Raw genomic sequence first — 21,588 nt, forward strand, 5'->3', positions numbered from 1 at the left:
ACTATCTCCCGGATGCAAGCACACAGCTCTGAATTTACTAAGAACTCTAAATTTAACTTGCACAAACAAGCTACCTACACTTAATAATGCATGCTTGGATAATATTATTGTAAATTTTTCGAGATATTTGTATGAACTTAGACTTGTTGGTGGTGGTTTCGCAAATCATGACCCCTTGCTTATATCATTATATCTTAACCAGCTAAACATAATTTACAGTGACAAACCTGTTCTGATGTGGGTGAAAAGTCAGGGTGATGATTATACTGTATTAACATGTTTATAAAAAATCTGAAACAAACTAACTGGGGCTTTGTATTTGAATCTGAAATGGGAGAAAATGATATTGAAACTGTATTTGGAAACTTTTAGATAAATTGGTTGAATTGTGGCATTTATGTTCACCACTGGTAAAAATTAGTTGTAATGGTAAACTTAAAAGAAAGAAGGTGAACTGGTATACTGATGAATTGACTCAGTATAGATAAAGAATGCTTTTGCTGTACAGAATTTATAAAAACTCTTGTCAAGGAGGAACCGAGCAGAATGGCGTGTATAAAGCTTATCTTAATTGTAAAAAATTATATAAAAGAAAACTTATTCATGCCAAAACTTTAGCTTGTGAAAAATATATTGAGAATGCAACAAACAAATGCAAGGCAGCATGGGATGTTATAGTACAAGAAAATATCCCTACTCGAACTCAAGACGCATTTCTCTATCTGGAAGAACTGAATAATTATTTCTTAAACTCTGTAAAAGAAATCGGAGATCAAATTAAGGCAACAGGTACAGCTGCGAGTGACTTTCTTCACTATCAATCCCCCTGCCGAAACACTTTCCATTGGGTTGAAATCACATCTGATGAAGTAATTAAAGTTAGCTTAAAATTATCAAACTCCAAGAGTATGGATTGTTATCTAATTTCATCATCAAAAGAATAATACATTTAATTTCTCAACCTCTAGCTTTTATTTTTAATCAGTGTTTAGAGTTTGGAGTTTTTCCTGATCTACTTAAAATTTCTAAAGTTATTCCAGTATTTAAAAGTGGAGACAAAGAATTTCTTCAGAACTATCGTGCAGTCTCGATTGTTCCAATAATTTCTAAAATATTTGAATCACTTTTGTACAATCAACTTAGCAACTATTTTGAAACTTACAATCTCCTATCCGACTGTCAGTTTGGGTTTCAACAAGGTAAATGTACTACTACTGCTGTTTTTGAAATTGTTAATCAGATATTAACAGCTTTTGAAAACAAGCAGGCGATCTCTTTGGTATTATGTGATCTAAGTAAAGCTTTTGATTGTATTAATCATGAAATTTTACTTGCAAAACTTGAGATGTATAGTGTTGGATATCCCTTGCTGAACATACTTAAGTCATACTTAAATAACAGATATCAGTTTGTCTCAATTAAAAATAATTATTCTACTTTGAAGAAAGTTACAACTGGTGTGCCACAGGGCTCTGTCCTCGGTCCATTTTTATTCATTCTGGCAGTCAATGATTTACCACAAAATGTCAAATGTCATGCTCTTATATCATACATGGACGATACAACGTTAATTACAAAACACCAGAGCATCTCAGGTTTGCATCAGATGTCACATGAAGCTCTTGCAACTGCAATGCATTGGTTTTCATCCAATAGGCTGTTGTGCAATCAGGATAAAACTCAATTTCTCACACTAGGATTATCCAAAGATATTGAAAGTCAGTTGGTCTAACTTTTGGGTTTTCATATTGACGCCAAATTGAACTGGGAAGCACACGTTAATCATGTTTGTAAAAAAAATATCATGAGTAGCCTATTTGATATGGAAATTGAGGGATTTAGTTAGCAGTGACTACCTAAGGATGGCATATTTTGGTCTCTTCCAGTCACACATTACTTATGGGCTGTTATTATGGGGCATTCTTCTTATGTATATAATATTCTTCTAATACAGAATAAGGTTGTCCGAACAATGTGTACGGCTGGTGCAATTGACGATTGTCGACCTCTCTTCATTAAGCTTAAAATACGGACAATTATAAATTTGTATACTTATATATCCTTGACACATGTTAAAAAAACATAAATGAATACAGTACTAGGGAAAACATTCACCTTCATGATACTCGGGGTAAAGCAGACATTGACATCCCAATTCACAGGCTGTCAAAAACTGCTCACTCACATAAAATCAGTTGTTTTAAGATTATTTAATAAATTACCACATTCTGCATGGTCCACTCCTTTTTTTAAGTAATTTTAAAAGAAAAATGTATGATTGGTTAATAAAAAATCAATTTTATAATATCTCTGAATTCTTAGAAATGCATAATGTTAGTATTAAGTTTTAATAACAGGTGTATGTTCATTTAGCCTTAGTAATATTAAGTACTATATTATCAGTTAAAGATAAACATTTCATGATGTTCCGTATTGAACTGTATCACAATTAAATTGAAATAACAAATAATGTAGTTCAACCTATTCAATACAAATAAATAAGAAACGTAGAGTTACATTTCTATTTAATTATCAGCCGAATAAAATCTAAAAACAATGCATAGGAAAACAAGAAATTAAAGAATGAGTCTTTCACAAAAACAGTTGAAGAGGCAAAATAAGATGATGGGGATTGGCACTGTGCGAATTTAAATCGTAAAATCTACAAGAAGTAGAAAGTCAGTCACTTATATGAAGTAAGGCGGGATCTTCTGAATAGTAGCACAACACACGTGAAGTTTGGCACTGCCTCCAAATGTTTACAAGAAGAGGTGAACAGTTAAGTGAGCCAGCATGCATATAATATCAGGCACAAAGTCACAACATAATTTAATGAATATGAAGTCCAAAACAGTGTAGAAATCGAAGACGAGTCACTTGACTGAAGCGAATTGCTAGCTCCTGAAGATCAGCACAACATACTCAATGTCCGGTACTGTGCTTTCAAATGCCGACGGAACTCGGTGAAAAGCTTGATGATCCAGTCCATAATTGTTTCGGTTGCGAAATGTCCTTAACCAAGGTTGGTTAAATGCTAATTTGCTTATGTTCACTATTAAGTTACTTTAACATACAGTTTTACAGAGCTCAATAGCTGCAACTTTTATTATAATTTGGATCCACCTTATTCAATACCTAAAAACTGTTGTTTAGATGAAATTACAACATATATTTCAATCAGAACTAGTTTCGACGCCCTTTCTGCATCATCATCAGCTGTTTATCTACGTCAAATTGAACACAATTTAAAACCATATTAACAACCTAAAACTGTGTTACAATTATACTGTCTCAAAGTCCATATTTTCTACAAGTCCGAGACTTGCGAGTCTTAAACCTTAAATTGATGAAAACATATGTAAACCGGTTTGCTCACTAATAAAATAACGTGGATTTAAAAGAACTTAAAAATAAAATAGTTTTGAAGAAACATTAGCTTAATTTAACACACTTCTTAAAACGTGACGTAGAATCGTATTAAAATACTTCAATAAAATCTTCAGAGTCGCTTTAATGGAGCAATCCTAGTGACGTGGAAACGAGAAATCGGTCCTTTAAGATGTTAACAAGTACAACGTTCCCAGTTCAATGCGGACCTGAAATAATAGGAATGTAATAAACTATCACTTAACTGAAGAAGCAATATATAAAATTACGTCTTATAACGTAAACGTTTTTACGTGACTTACCTCAAAAGATCGCTGTCCATGCGAAGCACAATGAAGCCTAGCGAGCAGTGTTGTGTTAGTAATCAAGTGTCCAAGGTTGGTCGGGACCGAAGGGGGGAAATAGGGGAAAGTGGGAGGAGCAACTGAGGAGCGGCAACTTGTTGGAGCTCCGGAGGGCGTGGTCGTAAAAAGCAACTAAAAAAAGCTATTACGCAAAATACGAAACACCGTCCTATTGACTGCAAGTAATCAGCTCCATTTTCTCTCTGTGACAGTCCTATTGACCAGGATATGTACATTTTTAAAAACTCAATAAGGAAATCAAAAAGAATATTTGATTTTTCAGAAACTTCATTTAAATTAAGGTTTAGATTAAAATACTGATCCAGGTGTATATAGCAACCCTCCGTAACATCCAGCAAACTACCTTTTCCTAAGCAATGTCCTGTTCTATAGATGTGAATTTATGCTTTAGATCATGTACATGCTAGCCTACCGCGGAGAATCTGTTATATTTTATGGCATTGGTATGTTCCGTGTATCTAATTTTAAAACTTCGTCCTGTTTGACCTAGATATGTGCACCCACAGTCGTTACATTTAAATCTATACACACCGGATTTGGTATAAGGGTTTAATCTATTAACTGAGGCTGAACTGTGCAATACAACTGTATTATTATTATTATTATTATTATTATTATTATTATTATTATTATTATTATTATTATTATCAGTACGAAACAAAACCTTGACATTATGTTTCTTGACAATATTAGTAAACTTACATATATCCTTATTATAAGCAAATATTGCGAACGCCTTTTGATTAGGTTGGTCTTTGGGCAAAGTGGTTTGTAAACGGTACCGGAACTTGTTGATGATACGTTCAATAAAGCATTCACTAAATCCATTAACCTTAGCCACTGAACTATTGAGCTATTGAGTTCTTTATTCAAAATAGCTTTTGTCATGGGGATCCTAAAAGCCTGTTCTACTAAACTATTGTATGTAAGTTTTTTTGACTCTGTGGGTGTTCCGAGTCTTGTCTAATAGTGACTGCCATTTGTGTAGGCTTTCTAAAAATACTATATGCAAAAGATGAATCCGATCTGTTGATTTTTAAGTCAAGAAAATTAATTGATTCATTACTTTCTGACTCCAAAGTAAATTTAATCTGTGGGTCAATGTTATTAAGTACATCTAGAGTAGCCGTTGTGTCCCCAACATGTTCGTCTAAAATTACTAATGTATTGTCCACAAATCTAGACCAAAACAGAATGTTGTCAAATTCTCTGTCGTTCTCCATCATGTATGTTTCCCAAGAATCCAGATAAATCTCTGCCAAGATTCCCGAGGCCGGAGATCCCATTGCCAACCCATCCTGTTTATAAATGACCTTGTCGAAGACGAAGTAGTTATTATTTACAAGTAACTTAACCAATTTCATGAAATCTTGTATTTCAAGTTCACTTAGCTGACAGTAGGATCTTAGATTCTTAAAAACAATAGGAAGCAACTTACTGGTTCTAATACTCGGAAACATGTTGACGATATCAAATGAATGTAAGGTATGGCGAGCTTGTAATTTAAAATTGCTTAATTTATTAACCAGTTCTATGGAGTTCTTTATGGATTTCTTTGCCGTAAATCTATAGTGTTGTTTAAGGAATTTCTGAATGAACTTAGCTAATTTGTATAGAGGACTGGGTCTGAAAATTTTTTATGGGCCGAATGGAAACCCGGGCCTTGTGAATCTTGGGGAGTGCTCTCGCTGTTGGAAGGCCCGGGTTCATATTTACTAGTTTTTGCTTCTGCTGTTAGGGTAACGAGGAAGGAAGTATTCTTTAATGTTTGTTTTAATTGGCATTGTAGAGTTTGCGTTGGGTCTTTCTTGATCAAAAAAAGTTTTCATTATCGAAAAATTGTTTAGTCTTATGAATGTAATCTTCCTTATGCATGATTACCGTCACATTACCCTTATCTGCTTTAGTGATAATGAGCTCCTCATCTTTAACCTTTTTAAGTTCTATAATACACTTTTTATCAATACTGATGTCCTTGGAACTATAAACGGCATTATCTTTATTATTGGTAACTAAACTATTCCGCAACTTTCTTTCTAAATCTAACCTAACTTCCTCCTGCACCTCATGTGGTAATTTACCAATCGCAACCTTCGATTCCACCACAAGTTTTGTGGTCTTTTTGGCCAGATTGAAATTAGGCCAGTTATGTTTTGGGCCTTTAGAAAGAATTTGCATTTCTTTCTCATTCAAAATGGTCTTGGAAAGGTTGATTAATGGTGTATGAAAACTCCTGATTAAATCTTTATTAGGAGAATGTTTGGCCCCTAAGACTGGTTTGCTTGAAAATGATTCTTTCTTTAGCATTTCTAGTTTTTTATCCAATACTTTCTGTTTAGCAGGAAGAAAGTTATCTAATTTATTCTGAACCGATTTCAAAAACCTATATCAGCTGATGACGAAGCAAAAAGGGCGTCAAAACTAATTCTGATTGAAATATATGTTGTAATTTCATCTAAACAACAGTTTTTATGTATTGAATAAGGTGGATCCAAATTATAATAAAAGTTGTAATCTTGGTTCAATACGGACAAACAATGAATTTAATCGATAGCTGCAGTCGCTTAAGTGCGGCCAGTATCCAGTATTCGGGAGATAGTAGGTTCAAACCCCACTGTCGGCGCCCAGAAAATGGTTTTCCGTGGTTTCCCATTTTCACACCAGGCAAATGCTGGGGCTGAACCTTAATTAAGGCCACGGCCGCTTCCTTCCCACTCCTAGCCCTTCCCTGTCCCATCGTCGCCATGAGACCTATCTGTGTCGGTGCAACGTAAAGCAACTAGCAAAAAAACATACAGTTAAATGTCAAATGAGGTTGAATAAACTGGGCCATTATCATGCTGAAGAGAACTAACTTTTATAAAACCATTCTTCTATCTACACATACTTTCATACAGTTATCACTTCTCTTATACACATCACATTTACTTGCCTATAACACCCCTTATATTTTTCCTAATTTTCATCTTCAAAAATATTAAAAATTTATACACCACATAAATATCTAGCAGCTGATGAATCAACAGTGTCTTTCAGAGGTCGTGTGTTATTCAAGATGTACAATCCGCAGAAGCCTACTAAATGGGGACTCAGACTTTAAGTAATATCAGTTTACGTAATATCAGCTTCTACAAATCGATATGTGTGTGTAGTCTTATCCCTTACTACGGTTCTGCAACTACAGAATCGTTGATTCGACCGGACTTGGCTTTCACAGAAAGAAACATGCTTCAGTTAGTTGCTAATGTTACAAATGCAACAGGTCAGTCTGGGTACCATGTCTACACTGATCATCTCTATACAGGTGTTACTCTGGCTGATGAATTACTGAAGCAAAAGATCTATATCACTGGAACAATTCAACCGAATCGTAAGCACTTGCCAAATGGGATCTGGAAGAAAAATCTGCACCTAAAGAAGCATGAAGTCAAGTGATTACGCACAGACACTATGATGGTTCTGGGATGGCATGACAAGCGCACAGTACTGATGCTTTCAACATATGGAAACAATTCAACCTCAGTTATTGTCAGAAAGAAGAAAAACTGTGTTGAACAATTAGAACAATTAGAGAAACCAAACAATTGTTGACTATACGTGTTGATCGCTCAGACCACTACACATCAAGCTACGCTTTTGTAGTGAAAAGCTTGAAATGGTGGTGGAAATTGTACTTCTGGCTATTGGAAGTGGCAATAGTCAACAGCTTTTTGCTCCATAAAGATTAATGCACCACGAATCGCATGGAGATTCCGTCACACAAAACCTTCCGAAAACAGGTGATCAGCGAGTTGGTTGGCGAAGTACGGAACAAAAGTCAAAAGCGAGGAAGACAATCTACTTCTGATGTTGAAGAACGGTTGAATGGTAAACTGCACATCATCAACAAGCTGCCTGGAAAACAATATAAAGACTGTGCTGTTCGTTCAAACAGAAGCAAGAAAGGTGGTAGAAAGGAAACAGTTTATTACTGCAAAACATGTTCGAGAAAACCCGGTCTCCACCCAGAAAACTGTTTTGAAAAGTACCACACAGTGAAAACCTACAAGGATTAATGTATTTTGTGTACCTAATTGTAAATATATTCATGTAACATACTTATATTTTGTGTTAAGATTCTTTTGCATTTTTCACATCCTACAGCTGTTCATTGTGCAGAAATTAATTAGGAGTGGAGCAGGAAGCATACACTAAGGGTAATGGAGTTCAAAAGGTTAAATCTAGTACTATTATAAAGATAAAAGGTTTGTACTGTTGTCTGGGCTAATCTCAAAATTTACTGGATGCATTTTGATTAAATTGTCACTGTCATCTTTCTTATCATAAAAGTGCCATGGGCTATGTATCATTTCACTGTCTATAGGATTTGCATTATATAACAAATCATTTCAGTGTTATAAGAAGCTGAGCAGTAAAAAATACACCTCTTATCTCTAAGAGTATAAAGTGTTTCACTCTGACACCAAAAGCTTGAACTATCTACAGCTCTCCTTCATTCTTGGGCAAAAATGCACGTAATAGGCCATTTTCTTTATCAAGTATTTTTATGTAAGGAGTCCTTAAGAGTGCAAAAAGCTGTGGAATTTTTAAGTTATAAAGGTAAATAGCCTATTCAATATGGAACATTCGGTAAAATATCTTATCCTTGATTGGAAACAACTACCTACTCCATGAACTTATTCTCTACGAATGTCATTAGAATTATGACACCAACTCAAGGGAAAATTGGTTATAGCAGATGCTTCAACTTCCAAGTCAACAGTAATTTGGACCTGGCATGTGATTCAAGGCCGGCCCTATGGTGTGGGGGTAGCGTACCTGCCTCTTACCCAGAGGCCCCGGGTTCGATTCCCAGCCAGGTCAGGGATTTTTACCTAGAGGGCTGGTTTGAGGTGCACTAAGCCTAAGTGATTAGAATTGAGGAGCTATACACGACACCTTGTAATCTGCAGGCCTTTGGGCTGAGCAGCGGTTGCTTGGTAGGCCAAGGCCCTTCAGCGCTGTAGAGCCATGGGGTTAGGGTATTTATGTGATTCAAGAGATTAACTTAATTTGCTGTAGGTTTCACATGGTATGTGACAACTGCTTCAGCCCATTGTTCTCTAAAGCACAAATGAAATGAAATGGCGTATGGCTTTTAGTGCCGGGAGTGTCCGAGGACAAGTTCGGCTCGCCAGATGCAGGTCTTTCGATTTGACACCCGTAGGCAACCTGCGCGTTGTGATGAGGATGAAGTGATGATGAAGACGACACATACACCCAGTCCCCGTGCCAGCGAAATTAACCAATTAAGGTTAAAATTCCCGACCCTGCCGAGAATCGAACCCGGGACCCCTGTGACCAAAGGCCAGCACGCGAACCATTTAGCCATGGAGCCGGACTTCTCTAAAGCACAGATTTGAAGAAATGAAATGGCGTATGGCTTTTAGTGCCGGGAGTGTCCGAGGACATGTTCAGTTCACCAGGTACAGGTCTTTTGATTTGACACTCGTAGGCGACCTGCGCGTCGTGATGAGGATGAAATGATGATGAAGACGACACACACACCCAGTCCCCGTGCCAGAGAAATTAACCAATTAAGGTTAAAATTCCTGACCCTGCCGGGAATCGAACCTGGGACCCCTGTGACCAAAGGCCAGCATGCTAACCATTTAGCCATGGAGCCGGACATTTGAAGAAATATATGTCATTAAAAATTCCTAAGGTAAAATCAAATTAATCTAAAATGTCCTCACAAGAAAGAACATACAAGACTCTCACAGAACATCAAGCTCACTTGTTCCAAGGAATAGCATTTTGACAAATTAATAATAAGAACTCCAATTATGTTGTGCAAACTCAATCCATCCAAGGTGTGTAACAGGACCAAGCTGCAGGTAAAATCTGTTGCACGACAATATTACTGAAGCCACCATCCTTACAGGACTGACAATAGGAGAACTTGTGTACCTTCCTCACACTCTAACAATCCTCATAGAATTGTCATTTTAATAAATGTCTTCAGTTTCTAGTGAAATTATTTTCATCCTAATCAATAAATTACAGGATCAAATCTTTAACTAATAAAGGATGGGAAATCAATAAAATACAACACATTTTAGATTTCATCTGAGGAAATCTGCAGGTAAGAGCTACTTGCTCACAAGGCTGACTTCAGCTTGGGCATGCCTGGTCTTAATATAATTTTACTAGTTTTAAGTTCTACATTTTACACATGGAAGCACATGCCCCATACACTATAAATGAACTTTAAGAGAGGAACTAATGAGCTAATCTGATACATTACACCCTTCTACAAGGGCCTGCCTACACTCTGCAAGAGAGAGAGAGAGATAAAAACGGAACAAACCAATACTAGTAAAGTCAGAAATTCTCAATAAGACACATGGGACTTGAAAAAATAAAAAAATAATAATTTTACAGTGACATTCATGGGAAATCAAACAGCAGCATAATACCATCTAACTATGCAGTGATCTGCAATATAGTTTGATCATTTTGCAATACCCAACATGCACAATGAGACAAACTTAGAATCACAAAAATTACAAATGGAAAAGAATCATACAATAGCCAAAGTAGAGAATATCTTATCAATAATAATACCAAGTTCTAGCCAAAGCAATCTTTTTCAATTTTTAGTTTCAAGAGTGAAAATACTGTTCAAACTACACCACTCAAAAATGTCCTACCATTATTATTCAATGTGTTGGCATTGCTGATGAGATGATGATTAGCTGCCGAAGGACGTTCTCGATTGCTGATGATGTCAAATTCATCCAAGTCACCTCCAGGACTCACAGGACTAGAATGGTCAGTGTTTGTACTGGGTGACCACGGATCTTGACGGGCAGTAGCAATAGGGGGTGGTGGTTGAGGAGAAACAGCTCTCCAAGGGTCGACGACTGTGGCTGATGGAGGAACTAATGGACAATACACAAAGAGTACATCACGTAACACACACATAAACATCACATAACAGCTGGGTTTCATACACATTTTTATTATATTACATTCAGTGCAACTTCATAGTTGACTAGTTGCTACCATTATGACAGAGAGGAAATTCTACTCTCCATATATGGGACAGTACAATCTTATTAGATAAGGTGTTGCAGCCTCAGTTTTATCTTCCTTGTTAAAAAAATATCAGAAACAAGAATGATAGGATGAAGTACACCTAGATATTATCAAAGTTTATTACTCCTTGCTGTTGGATTTATAAACACATGGGGGAATCCATTGTTAGGCATGTGGGAAATTCAAGTAGAGGAAAGGGAACCAGGGTAGTGCGTTATTTGGGAACTAGGTTAAGGCAGACGTTTAGGAAAGTAGAAGGGAAGAAGGTTGGTGAGGGGTGGTAGTTTTTCACACTGGTTCCAACTTACTTATTTCAGAACTTCATTTTATATGGAATTTCTCTATTTTGCTGAAGCAAAATATCAATACGAGATTCATATTGATTGTCCACCTTGTTACCTAGAAGGTTATTTTCTCTCCCATTGAAGGTTGGTCGAGCTACCAATTCCCCACTCATTAACTTAGTTTCAAACAATTCATCTTTAAGGGGTTCCCTAACCTGTGATCCTGTCCAGCTCTGCGGTGTCGGGGGCAACGTGTCTACCTTGTCAACCGGCGGCCCCGGCCGGGTCAGGAGTTTTTAATTGTAAATGATTAATATACCTGGCCTGGGGACTGGGTGTTTGTGTCATCCTTAACGTTCCTTTCCTCACATTCAACACTTTACACTTCTGCCATTTACAAAATACACGCAGGTGCAAGTAGGGGCGAAAGATCTTTCTACGCCTCGAACAAATGGCATTTTTTTCAAACCCTGCGATCCTGTAAAAAAACCTTCTTGGAAAACTACTCTTAAGTAAGATTATATAAAGTTACTCTCCTCCTTGTGTAACATTATATCGAAGTTCTTACCATACTGGCCCAAATATAAGATGACTCTTTTAATGTTAAAATCGAATAATAAAAACTTTTCTTACACATGTAGCCTAACATTTAAAGTCTTTAAAGTCTCCAATTGAGACCATTAGAATAGCAGAGGCATATGTGCCAAAAGCTAGTTTAGAGAAAAACATGAAGTCTTCCTAAGTATCACACAGAGAAACATCTAGATACACATGGAAGGGACGAGGAAGTAGGATCTATAGGCAGGAAAAAAAAAAAATTTAAAATATTGCACACTGCTCAGAAAAGAACCAGAAGGCATTACTACTGTAAATTATAACAGGGAAGGGGATATAATGAGGTGGGTAGGTTTGAGGCTCTGGTCATGGGGGAATCCATGTCAGACATGTGGAAAATGCGAGTAGAAGAAAGGGAACCAGGATAGTGTGTTATCCAGGAGCTAGGTTAAGGCAGACATTGAGGAAAGTAGAAAGGAAGAAGGATGGTGAGGGGTGGTAGTTTTTCGCACTGGTTCCAACAATGTAAGGTAAGCAATTATAAGTACCACCATAGTGGGGGATGTGTGGGATCTGGTTATGCAGCGCACAAAAAGTTTAAGGGAACAGAGATTATCAGTGGGATATTCTGTAGGAGGGATACTGAGTGGAAAATGATTGGAAATTTAAATAGGGTATGTGGGAAACTGGACGCGAGATCTGCAGTTCAGCACTCAGAAGGCCTTCACTTGAACTGCAGTGGTATGTACAAGTCAGGATGTTTGTTAAGAAGGATTATAGGGAGGTATATTCAGCAAACGGGGTGGTCCAAGGAGTGGTAACGAGTGTACAAAATGGTGGAAGTCAAATAAGGATGACAATGTTGTTGGTGTTAAACTGTGGGAAAACTGTAAGAAAAGGAACAGAATTAAGTAATTTAATAGATACATACATACCAGATATTATAAAAGGAGTTGGATCATGGATAAGATGATATTATGAGTACAGAAATGTTCTCTCTGAACTAGAGTGTTTATCATACAGACAGGATAGATTCAATTATTATACTGTAATAGGAGTTGGATCATGGATAAGAAATTATATTATGGGTACAGTAATTTTCTCTCTGAACTAGAGTGTTTATTGTACAGACAAAATATATTCCATAGGAAGGGGAGTATCCATATTGGCAACAAAAAAAGAAAAGAAATTGTAAGGTATGAAAAAATAAAAGACGAGAAATGTGAAATTCTAGAAGTAAGGCTAATATCTAAAATTCTAGAAGTAAGGCGAATATCTAAAGATAATAGGCAACTTGATGTTTTTGGGGTGTACAAAAAGGGTAATGCTGATGCAAAATTATACTAAAGGCAATATAAACTGCTATGTAAGGAACGACATAAACAGGAACGTGATTGCAGCAGTTGATCTCAATTTACCAAATGTTAAATGGGAAAGTAACACGAGTTATAAAAAGCATGGCCAACAAATGATGAAAGAGTCAATCTGGAAACGACAGCAGAAGAAGAAAGTGATGGAACCAACTTAGAGGGAAGTATATTCTACTGATAAAACCAGATGAGTAATAAAAAGAAACTGAAGTGATAGATGGTGAAAGTGATCACGAAGCTACTTTTGCCATTAAAAATAATGTTAGATAGGAAAGTTGTAACAGTAGGACTATTAACACGCTGGGTGCCACGTGCCGCCATATGGCGTCACGCTGGTCTTCAAATTTGCGATGGCGGCACACCGTTCTTGAAATCAGAGTTGGTGTGACGCCATACGGCAGCACAATAGAGTTTCAGGCGATTGCAAATGGTGTAGACACTCATATGAACAATGATGCCTGCGGTCCTTGTGCAGGGGCACAAAAAGATATTCCATTTACAAACCAGGAGCATCTAAATCTTCAAACTGATACTTCTACAGCCACACCATATGAGTTTTACTGACTGTTCATAACAGAGGAAGTTCTTGATTTGATGGTACTACAAATTAATCTCAATGCAAATCAAACACTAGCGTCTATGCATATTAAGCGGTCTAGTCGCTTGAAGGAGTGGGTAGATAATACAAAGGAGGAAATGAAAGTTTTTAGAGGTTTGAGATTGTGGATGGGTCTTGTGAGAATGCCTTCATTACCAAATTACTGGAGCCAGTTTTCCGTATATGGAAATAGTGTAGCTGGTAAGGCAATGCCAAGAAATCATTTTCAGTGACTATTTTGATTCTGTCACTTTGTTCCCAATGATGCTTTAGCTGGAAAGATGCACAAGAATCAGCCACTGATAGATATAATGCATATGAACTTCAAGAGTGTCAAAACTCCAGGTGAAAACCTCGTAGTTGATGAATCAATGAATCCATGGAGGGGTCGTTTATTATTCCGGCAATTTATGCCTGGTAAGGCACACAAATACGGAGTTAAACTATTTAAGCTGTGCGACGACACGGCCTACACCTACAAAACGAAAGTATTCGCTGGTAAAGGTACCTTGAATGTTCAGAATACACTGAGCATGGCTACTCAAGTTGTAATGCAACTTATGGACCCCTATCTGGACAGTGGTCACTTTCTCTGCACTGACAATTATTACTCATCAATTGAGTTAGCTGAGGTGCTACTGGATCGTAAAACACATTTTATTGACACGCTTGGGAAATATCGATAAGGTTTACCAAAGGATGTTGTAAATACAAGCTTAAGAAGGGAGAACTCATTGCAATGGAGAATGGATTGACAGTGATGAAGTGGAGAGATCAGAGGGACATGCTGATTATGTCAACCAAATGTTCTAATGATGTAATAGCTATGGGCAAAAAGAACAGGAAACATAAAAATGTTGTTAAACCAAAAATGGTAATAACGTACAATAAAATGAAAGGAGGAATAGATATTGCAGACACAGTTTCTTTGTATCACACTGCAATGAGGAAAACCATCCGATGGTACCACAAAGTTGCAGATGACATTCTTTTTGGTACTGCCGTTGTAAATGCACTGCTTCTGTACAATAAGACGCGGGCTACTGGACATCGACAAATGTCTCTTGCGCAGTTTCGAAGGAACGTGGTCAGCACTCTGCTTTGTCTAACTAACGATCCTGTCAGACTTACTCCGAAGAGAGAGAACCACTATCTTGGGGAACGCAACAAGACGGATGGACAGAAAAGTACCAGGCAATTGTTATCAAGTTCAACACTATTGCGCTTCTGAAGGATGTTAATACTAATTTAATATCGCAGGAAAGCTCGAGGTTGGTGTCGAAGCTGCTATCAACAACTATGCAAGGTCATGGGCAGAACGGCTGTCTAATGGGGGTGTCGACTGTCTGCAGAACCTGTCCTGACACACCTTTCCTTTGTCTGCAGTGCTTTGAATCATTTCACAACAAAGAATGACTGAAGGTTAATTGTTGTTGTAAGTCTAATGCTTATGTTGCAATGCGGGTGTCACTGCCTGTCAATCGTACCGAGACTCATATTTTCATGGTTTCGATTTATCAGAAAACTGTTCACAACAATATGTAATGTAATATAAGTACTTGTTTTGCATTTTACTAGGTTTTCATAAATATTGTGTTAGTTTGAATTAGCAAATAAATCTCCCGTATTTGAAATTTGTGATGTACATTCCACGTCAAAAATATTCTGTGACACCATATGGCGTCACACGTGACCTTGGTATGGTGAGATAAAGTTTACTTAGTAGGCCTAAATCATATAAATGTATCCCAAGATTATTTAAACAGCCTACAACATGTAGAAGTGCTTTGACACCAGCGGAATACTATTCTAATACATGCCTGGCACTAGTGGAATAGTGTGCTACAATCGGCTAGGCACTCAATGTGTTAAGCAGTACCATGTGATTGATAAAACAGGCATGAGGAAGTAAAAAAATGTACAGTAGAAGTGCGTTATAGCGAGAAACCAGAATGGCGAAAAATTTACTCGCTATAACGAATTGTCGTTATATCCGAATTTTGGTAAAAGTTGGGGAAAACGCCATACACATTAAACTCGGTATGAAACAGCAATCAGTTTGTTCAAAACTCGGCTTTTCACGTATGATATCCACACTTCTGCTTACTTGTGTGTTATTTTTCAAAATCTGATACTACTTGAAGGTGTGTGTGTTAAATTTTGTTCTGAGGTGTGTGTGTTAAATTTATTTTTGGAAAAGTTATAGTATTACTCCAGAGGCCTCTGTGGCAAATGTTCCAGTTTTCTTCTTCAAACAGCGTCACCTAACCTAACCGCACATGTATCATGAAAACATATTTCAAGCACACGTAGAGAAATTATAACCTCCTCGATACAAATTTACATGGGCACAGCCTTTCTGAAATTTAACTAGACGTGAGAAAATATAAACTATCCTCTGAAATCAGTGCTGTACTCTGCCATATCTTGAGGTGTATCACATTCTTACTTAATTTCAGTATATAACATAAAAGTAAGCCTTTATTTCTAATGAGTTAACAACTGCTAATATACATATATGGACAAGAGAGAAATTCCACCTTATCAATACTGTTTATCGTAAATATAGACTTACATCAGTACTGGTTTCGACCCTATTTGGTCATCATCAGCTGACATATCATGGTTTTACATCTATTAGGCATTGGTTTGTATTACTTGTATTACATGAACTTTTAAACCCATCAAGTGTTGTATATACTTTTTTTAGTGTTTTTAATGTGTGTAATATGTACGTACAATTAGTTTTTAAGCTTAGGTTAAGTTTTTACAATCACGTTTAAACCTCAAAAACAATTTTACTTTCGTGAACTTACAAATGAAATGACAACATACATCCAACTCATACCCCAATTAGACATCTGGATATGCTAATGGATGACAACATCTCTTTAGACAAGTAATACAAACCAGTGCCTAATAGATGTAAAAACATGATATGTCAGCTGATGATGACCAAATAGGGTCAAAACCGGTACTGATGTACATCTGTATTTACAATAAACAGTATTGATAAGGTGGAATTTCTCTCCTGTCCATTTATGAGTAATCAGTCAATATGGACATGAAACTCATAAATAACGCTTAACAACTGCTATCCACCACGTTATTTATGCAATTTTTTAAAAAAATGGAAACATGTTATCCTCCGTCATTTTTTTTTTTTTTTTTTTTTTTTTAAGAGAACAGCAGTCATTGGGTACTACTAATCGACTTGGACATCACCTTTGAATTTAAAGTTAAAATGTTTTTCATTGTTCTGTATTGAAGAATATTACAGTTAAAATTGAAATAATTGATAAAGAGATTCAACCTATTCAATACAAAAGAATAAGAAATGTAGTGAATTACATTCTTATTTAATAACAAGAAGAAGTGGTACCGGTTTCGACCATAGTTCAGGTCATCATCAGCTGATTAAAACATGAAAAACAATGCATAGGAAAAGGAGATAAAAGATCAAGTACACTCCGGATCAGTAGAAGAGGCAATATAAAAGTGAACGGGGGTAGACACTGTAAAATTCAGAAGAAGTAAAATGTAAGTCGCTTAAAAGAAAACAGTGCATAATTTTCTGAGTGGCAGTATGGCACACGCAGTGTTAGGCAAAGTCTTATCAAGTTTATGAATAGCAGAGAATGGTTAAATGAGCTAGTTTTTAAACACTGTCAGGCACAAAGTCATATCATAATCGAACACATACGAAGATCAAGATCAATAATCGTGCAGGAGTTGAAGATGAGTAGATCTATTGAAGTAACTTGCCAGCTCCCGGTGATCAGCGCGATATATTTAACATCAGGCACTGTGGTTTCAAACGCCCAAGTAAAATGGAGAATAGCTTGATGATCCAGTAATTTTCTTCGGTTGCGGGAAAGTAAGAAAATTACTGGATCATCAAGCTATTCTCCATTTTACTTCGGCGTTTGAAACCACAGTGCCTGATGTTAAATATATCACGCTGATCACCGGGAGCTGGCAAGTTACTTCAATAGATCTACTCATCTTCAACTCCTGCATGATTATTGATCTTGATCTTCGTATGTGTTCGATTATGATATGACTTTGTGCCTGACAGTGTTTAAAAACTAGCTCATTTAACCGTTCTCCGCTATTCATAAACATGATAAGACTTTGCCTAACACTGCGTGTGCTATACTGCCACTCAGAAAATTACGCACTGTTTTCTTTTAAGCGACTTACATTTTACTTCTTCTGAATTTTACAGTGTCTACCCCCGTTCATTTTTATATCGCCTCTTCTACTGATCCGGAGTGTACTTGATCTTTTATCTCCTTTTCCTATGCATTGTTTTTCATGTTTTAATCGGCTGATGATGACCTGGACTAGGGTCGAAACCGGTACCACTACTACTTATTACTAAATAAGAATGTAATTCACTACATTTCTTATTCTTTTATATTGAATAGGTTGAATCTCTTTATCAATTATTTTAATTTTAACTGTAATCACCTTTGAATGTCAATGAGAGAGCTCGCAAGTGTAATAGCGAGAAAACGATACGGTACCAAAGATGATCGATCGCATTTTGTGGCAATTGTTTCAGTTTTCTTTTTCAAATAGCATCACCTAATCTAACTTAAATGAACTATATGTATCATGAAAACATATTCCAAGCGCCAGTGGAGAAATTATAACATTCTTGGTATATATTTAATGAAAGTAGCCTCTCCAAAATTTAACCAGACATGAGAAAATATAAACTAACCTCTGAAATCAGAGATCTTGAGGTGTATCACATTCTTATTTAATCTCAGTGTAGAGTATTACTTTTTTTTTTTTCTTTACATCGCACTGATACAGATAGGTCTTATGGCGATGATGGGATAGGAAAGGCCTAGGAGTTGGAAGGAAGCGGCCGTGGTCTTAATTAAGGTACAGCCCCAGCATTTGCCTGGTGTGAAAATCGGAAACCACAGAAAACCATCTTCAGGGGTGCCGACAGTGGGATTCGAATCCACTATCCCACGGATGCAAGCTCACAGCCGCGCAGTATTAAAATTAAGCGATTTTTTACTTAGCTTTTATTTCTGACGAGTTAACATCAGCTATCAACCATGTTATTTGCGTATTTGTTACAAAAACTTGTACCCTTTCATTTCTAATTTTCTTTATGGAACAGCAGTTGACGGATATTACTAATTGACTCAGACATCGCCTTCGAATGTCGACGTTAGAGCTCACAAGTACACATAGCAAGAAAACGTTACCGCACCAAAGATGACTGATCGCATTTTGTGGCAAATGTTTCAGTTTTCTTATTCAAATAGCATAACCTAACCTAACTTATACGTACTATATGTATCATGCAAACATATTTCAAGCACCAATAGAGAAATGATAACCTTCTCGCTATAAATTTATATGATAACAGTCTTTCCGAAATTTAACCAGACGCGAGAAAATATAAAACTTACCACTGAAATAGATGAAGCACTGTCATATCTTGAGGTGAATCCCATTCTTACTTAATTGCAGTATTTAAAATTAAAATTAAGCGGCCGTTAACTTCAGCCTTTATTTTTAATGAGTTAACAACTGCTATCGGACAATGTCGACGAGAGAGCTTGTTAGTGAACATAGCAAGGAAACGATACCGAAGACTGATCGCATATGTAATATAATCGCTGGGTGCATAAATATTGGTAATGCAAAAAAACGTGCACGCTTAACGGATGTATCAGTGTGATCGGGCTCTCGTTGTAACCAAAAGGATAATACAGAGTTTAATGTGGGAATTCCGAAGGGACAGAAAACTGTCATTATAACGGGGTTCTCATTATATGCTGTACTCGTTATAGCGGACTTCCACTGTAATTATGATCAGTGGAAACTGGTTAATAAAAAAGTAAACAGCCCAAGGGATGGGTTTGAAGCAATCATTGCAGATTGCGACAATATGTATGTACATTTACATGAGGTAAGGACCAACTATATTCTGAGAGAGAAATAAAGAGAACAAGGAGGTGCAAGTTAGAAAGAAAGAGTTAGGGATGGTTGTGGAAGAAAGGACAGACTGAAGGTACTTACCAGGAATTTGAAAGTAGAAGTCAGCTTAAGATAACATGATGGCAAACATAATAAATTGGCAGTCATACGAATTTTAGTGAAAACTGGAAGAGTACAGTCTATATAGCTACCTTAAAGCAAAACAGACTCCATGAGGTACCTTCCAGGAATTATCAATGGGGAAACAGAGTGTATATGGCAAGGATTCACAGAAGGCAGACCTATTTAGTCAGCATTATGTAAAGATAGTTGGACATAAGGATAATGTACATGTGGAGGAGGTAACTAAAACTGGTAAAGTTCTGACATTCACCTATGTTACGAGCTCAACTTCGCCTACCTTATGGCTGCTTCTCCGTCTTGATTTAGTGCACACTATATTGCGCTGCTCTATGAACCTTCTGCTTGCTATGCTGTCTCACCACTGCTTCATCTGCTACACCGCCACGCGCAATCTCCGTGACGTCACCTAGTTCTAGTGTGTTCTCGAGCTCGCTTCGCTCCGTGTATATATACTCGCCGCTTTCTCCTGTCCGGCGATCAGGTGTGACTTGGTGTTGTAATCGGCAGTGGGAGCTCAAGCCCTGCACCGGCTGGTCCGAGTGCATTTGGACTTTACTTGGTTCTCCGTTACGTGTTGGGTGAGCAGACTTTTACTGGAATTATTTACCATTCATTTTAATTTCGCCCTCTCATTCATCATATGGGCTTGAATAACGCTTCGATATTGAACTATCGTCCCTTCAGGACACAGCGAAATTTCACGGTGCCAAATTATTGACTTTGACTTTATGATGGAAATATGAAGGAGGAAGCGTGCTGGGCTTCAAGTTTTGAACAGTTGTACTGGAACCTTTTCTCTCGTTTGGAGCGGACATCGTACCCTGGTCAATCCCCTTTCCCTGCTTGAATCTCTTTCCCGATTTTTCCTTCTTTTCGTCTACCTTTCGTACCTCTAGTAACATATTAATAAATTTGTAGCTTGGTGCTCTGCTAAATTTTTACACTTCATCTGGCGTGTGCCTTTCGATTATTCTGGTGTCTACTTGCTTTAAAAAGAAAAAAGGTGTGCCTTAGTTTTAGGGGGATAGCCTGTTCTTTTATCACGTGCCTTTGTGAGCACTGGAAAAATTCCTTTTAACTAATGTTAATTTTCTTGTTCCTGTTTCCATAATTCCTTGCTACTTTTGTGGCATTCGCGTGAACATTGGTATAAAATTTTATTCTGGTTTCGTGCTTGGCGCCCCCCCCAAGCTCTATTGTGGTTTGGTGATTACCCCTTTAAGATACGTACACTAAACAAAAAAGAAAAGGAGAGAAAACCTGTTGATAATTTGTACAATTTCCCACTTTAATGGTGTATCAAATGGTCGAAGTTCTCATTCTTATAGTGTAAACAATTGTTATTTCTTGGAGTTGTTTTAATATATGTGTTCATTTTTTGAAACCTGTGCTTGTGGGAGTTTTCTTGGGTGTTCTCCTTCCCCCCCCCCCCTTTTCCACGTGTCCCTACCGCGATAGTTCCTCTGGGGAAAGGCCCCATAATTGAAATCACCACTTGATTTGGGATGCGATCACTGCTATCTGGTTATTCTAGACACGACATTTAAATATTGGTGTTACCTCACTTTACGCCCTTCCCTGCGCATTGCTCTGCTGAGTCCTCTTCCCCCCCGCACCGGCAAGTATTTCTTGAGTCCCTTTGCTTACTTTACGTCGAACTTGGTTGGTTTATGCTTAGTGATTGCTGCAAGCACTTGAAAGTACATATCTGTTTAAATGTGTCAACGCTCACCGTAACACCTATGATAATACAGATATTTACAAAAATATACAAAAGTTAAAAACTAAAAGATGCAGCTGGAATAGATAAGATTTCTGGGGATATTCTAAGGCAATGGGTTGGGACATAGTACTAT

General features: G+C 37.2%; 1 protein-coding gene across 9 annotated transcripts in view; it reads right to left on the reverse strand.

Annotated features, from left to right (window-relative positions):
- Positions 1–21,588, reverse strand: part of lqf (epsin homolog lqf) — a 255,684-nt gene that overhangs the window by 61,042 nt on the left and 173,054 nt on the right. For 8 of the 9 annotated variants that reach the window (XM_068228319.1, XM_067149807.2, XM_067149808.2 and 5 more), the window contains one exon: positions 10,445–10,675. The exons of the other annotated variant lie outside the window; for it this stretch is intronic. In XM_068228319.1, the coding sequence (XP_068084420.1) occupies positions 10,445–10,675 (231 nt within the window). The remainder of the gene's footprint in view (positions 1–10,444; positions 10,676–21,588) is intronic. 9 annotated transcript variants of the gene reach the window in all.

Source organism: Anabrus simplex, chromosome 6 (genome assembly GCF_040414725.1).
Source record: "Anabrus simplex isolate iqAnaSimp1 chromosome 6, ASM4041472v1, whole genome shotgun sequence".
In the NCBI taxonomy this organism is placed as follows: domain Eukaryota; kingdom Metazoa; phylum Arthropoda; class Insecta; order Orthoptera; family Tettigoniidae; genus Anabrus; species Anabrus simplex.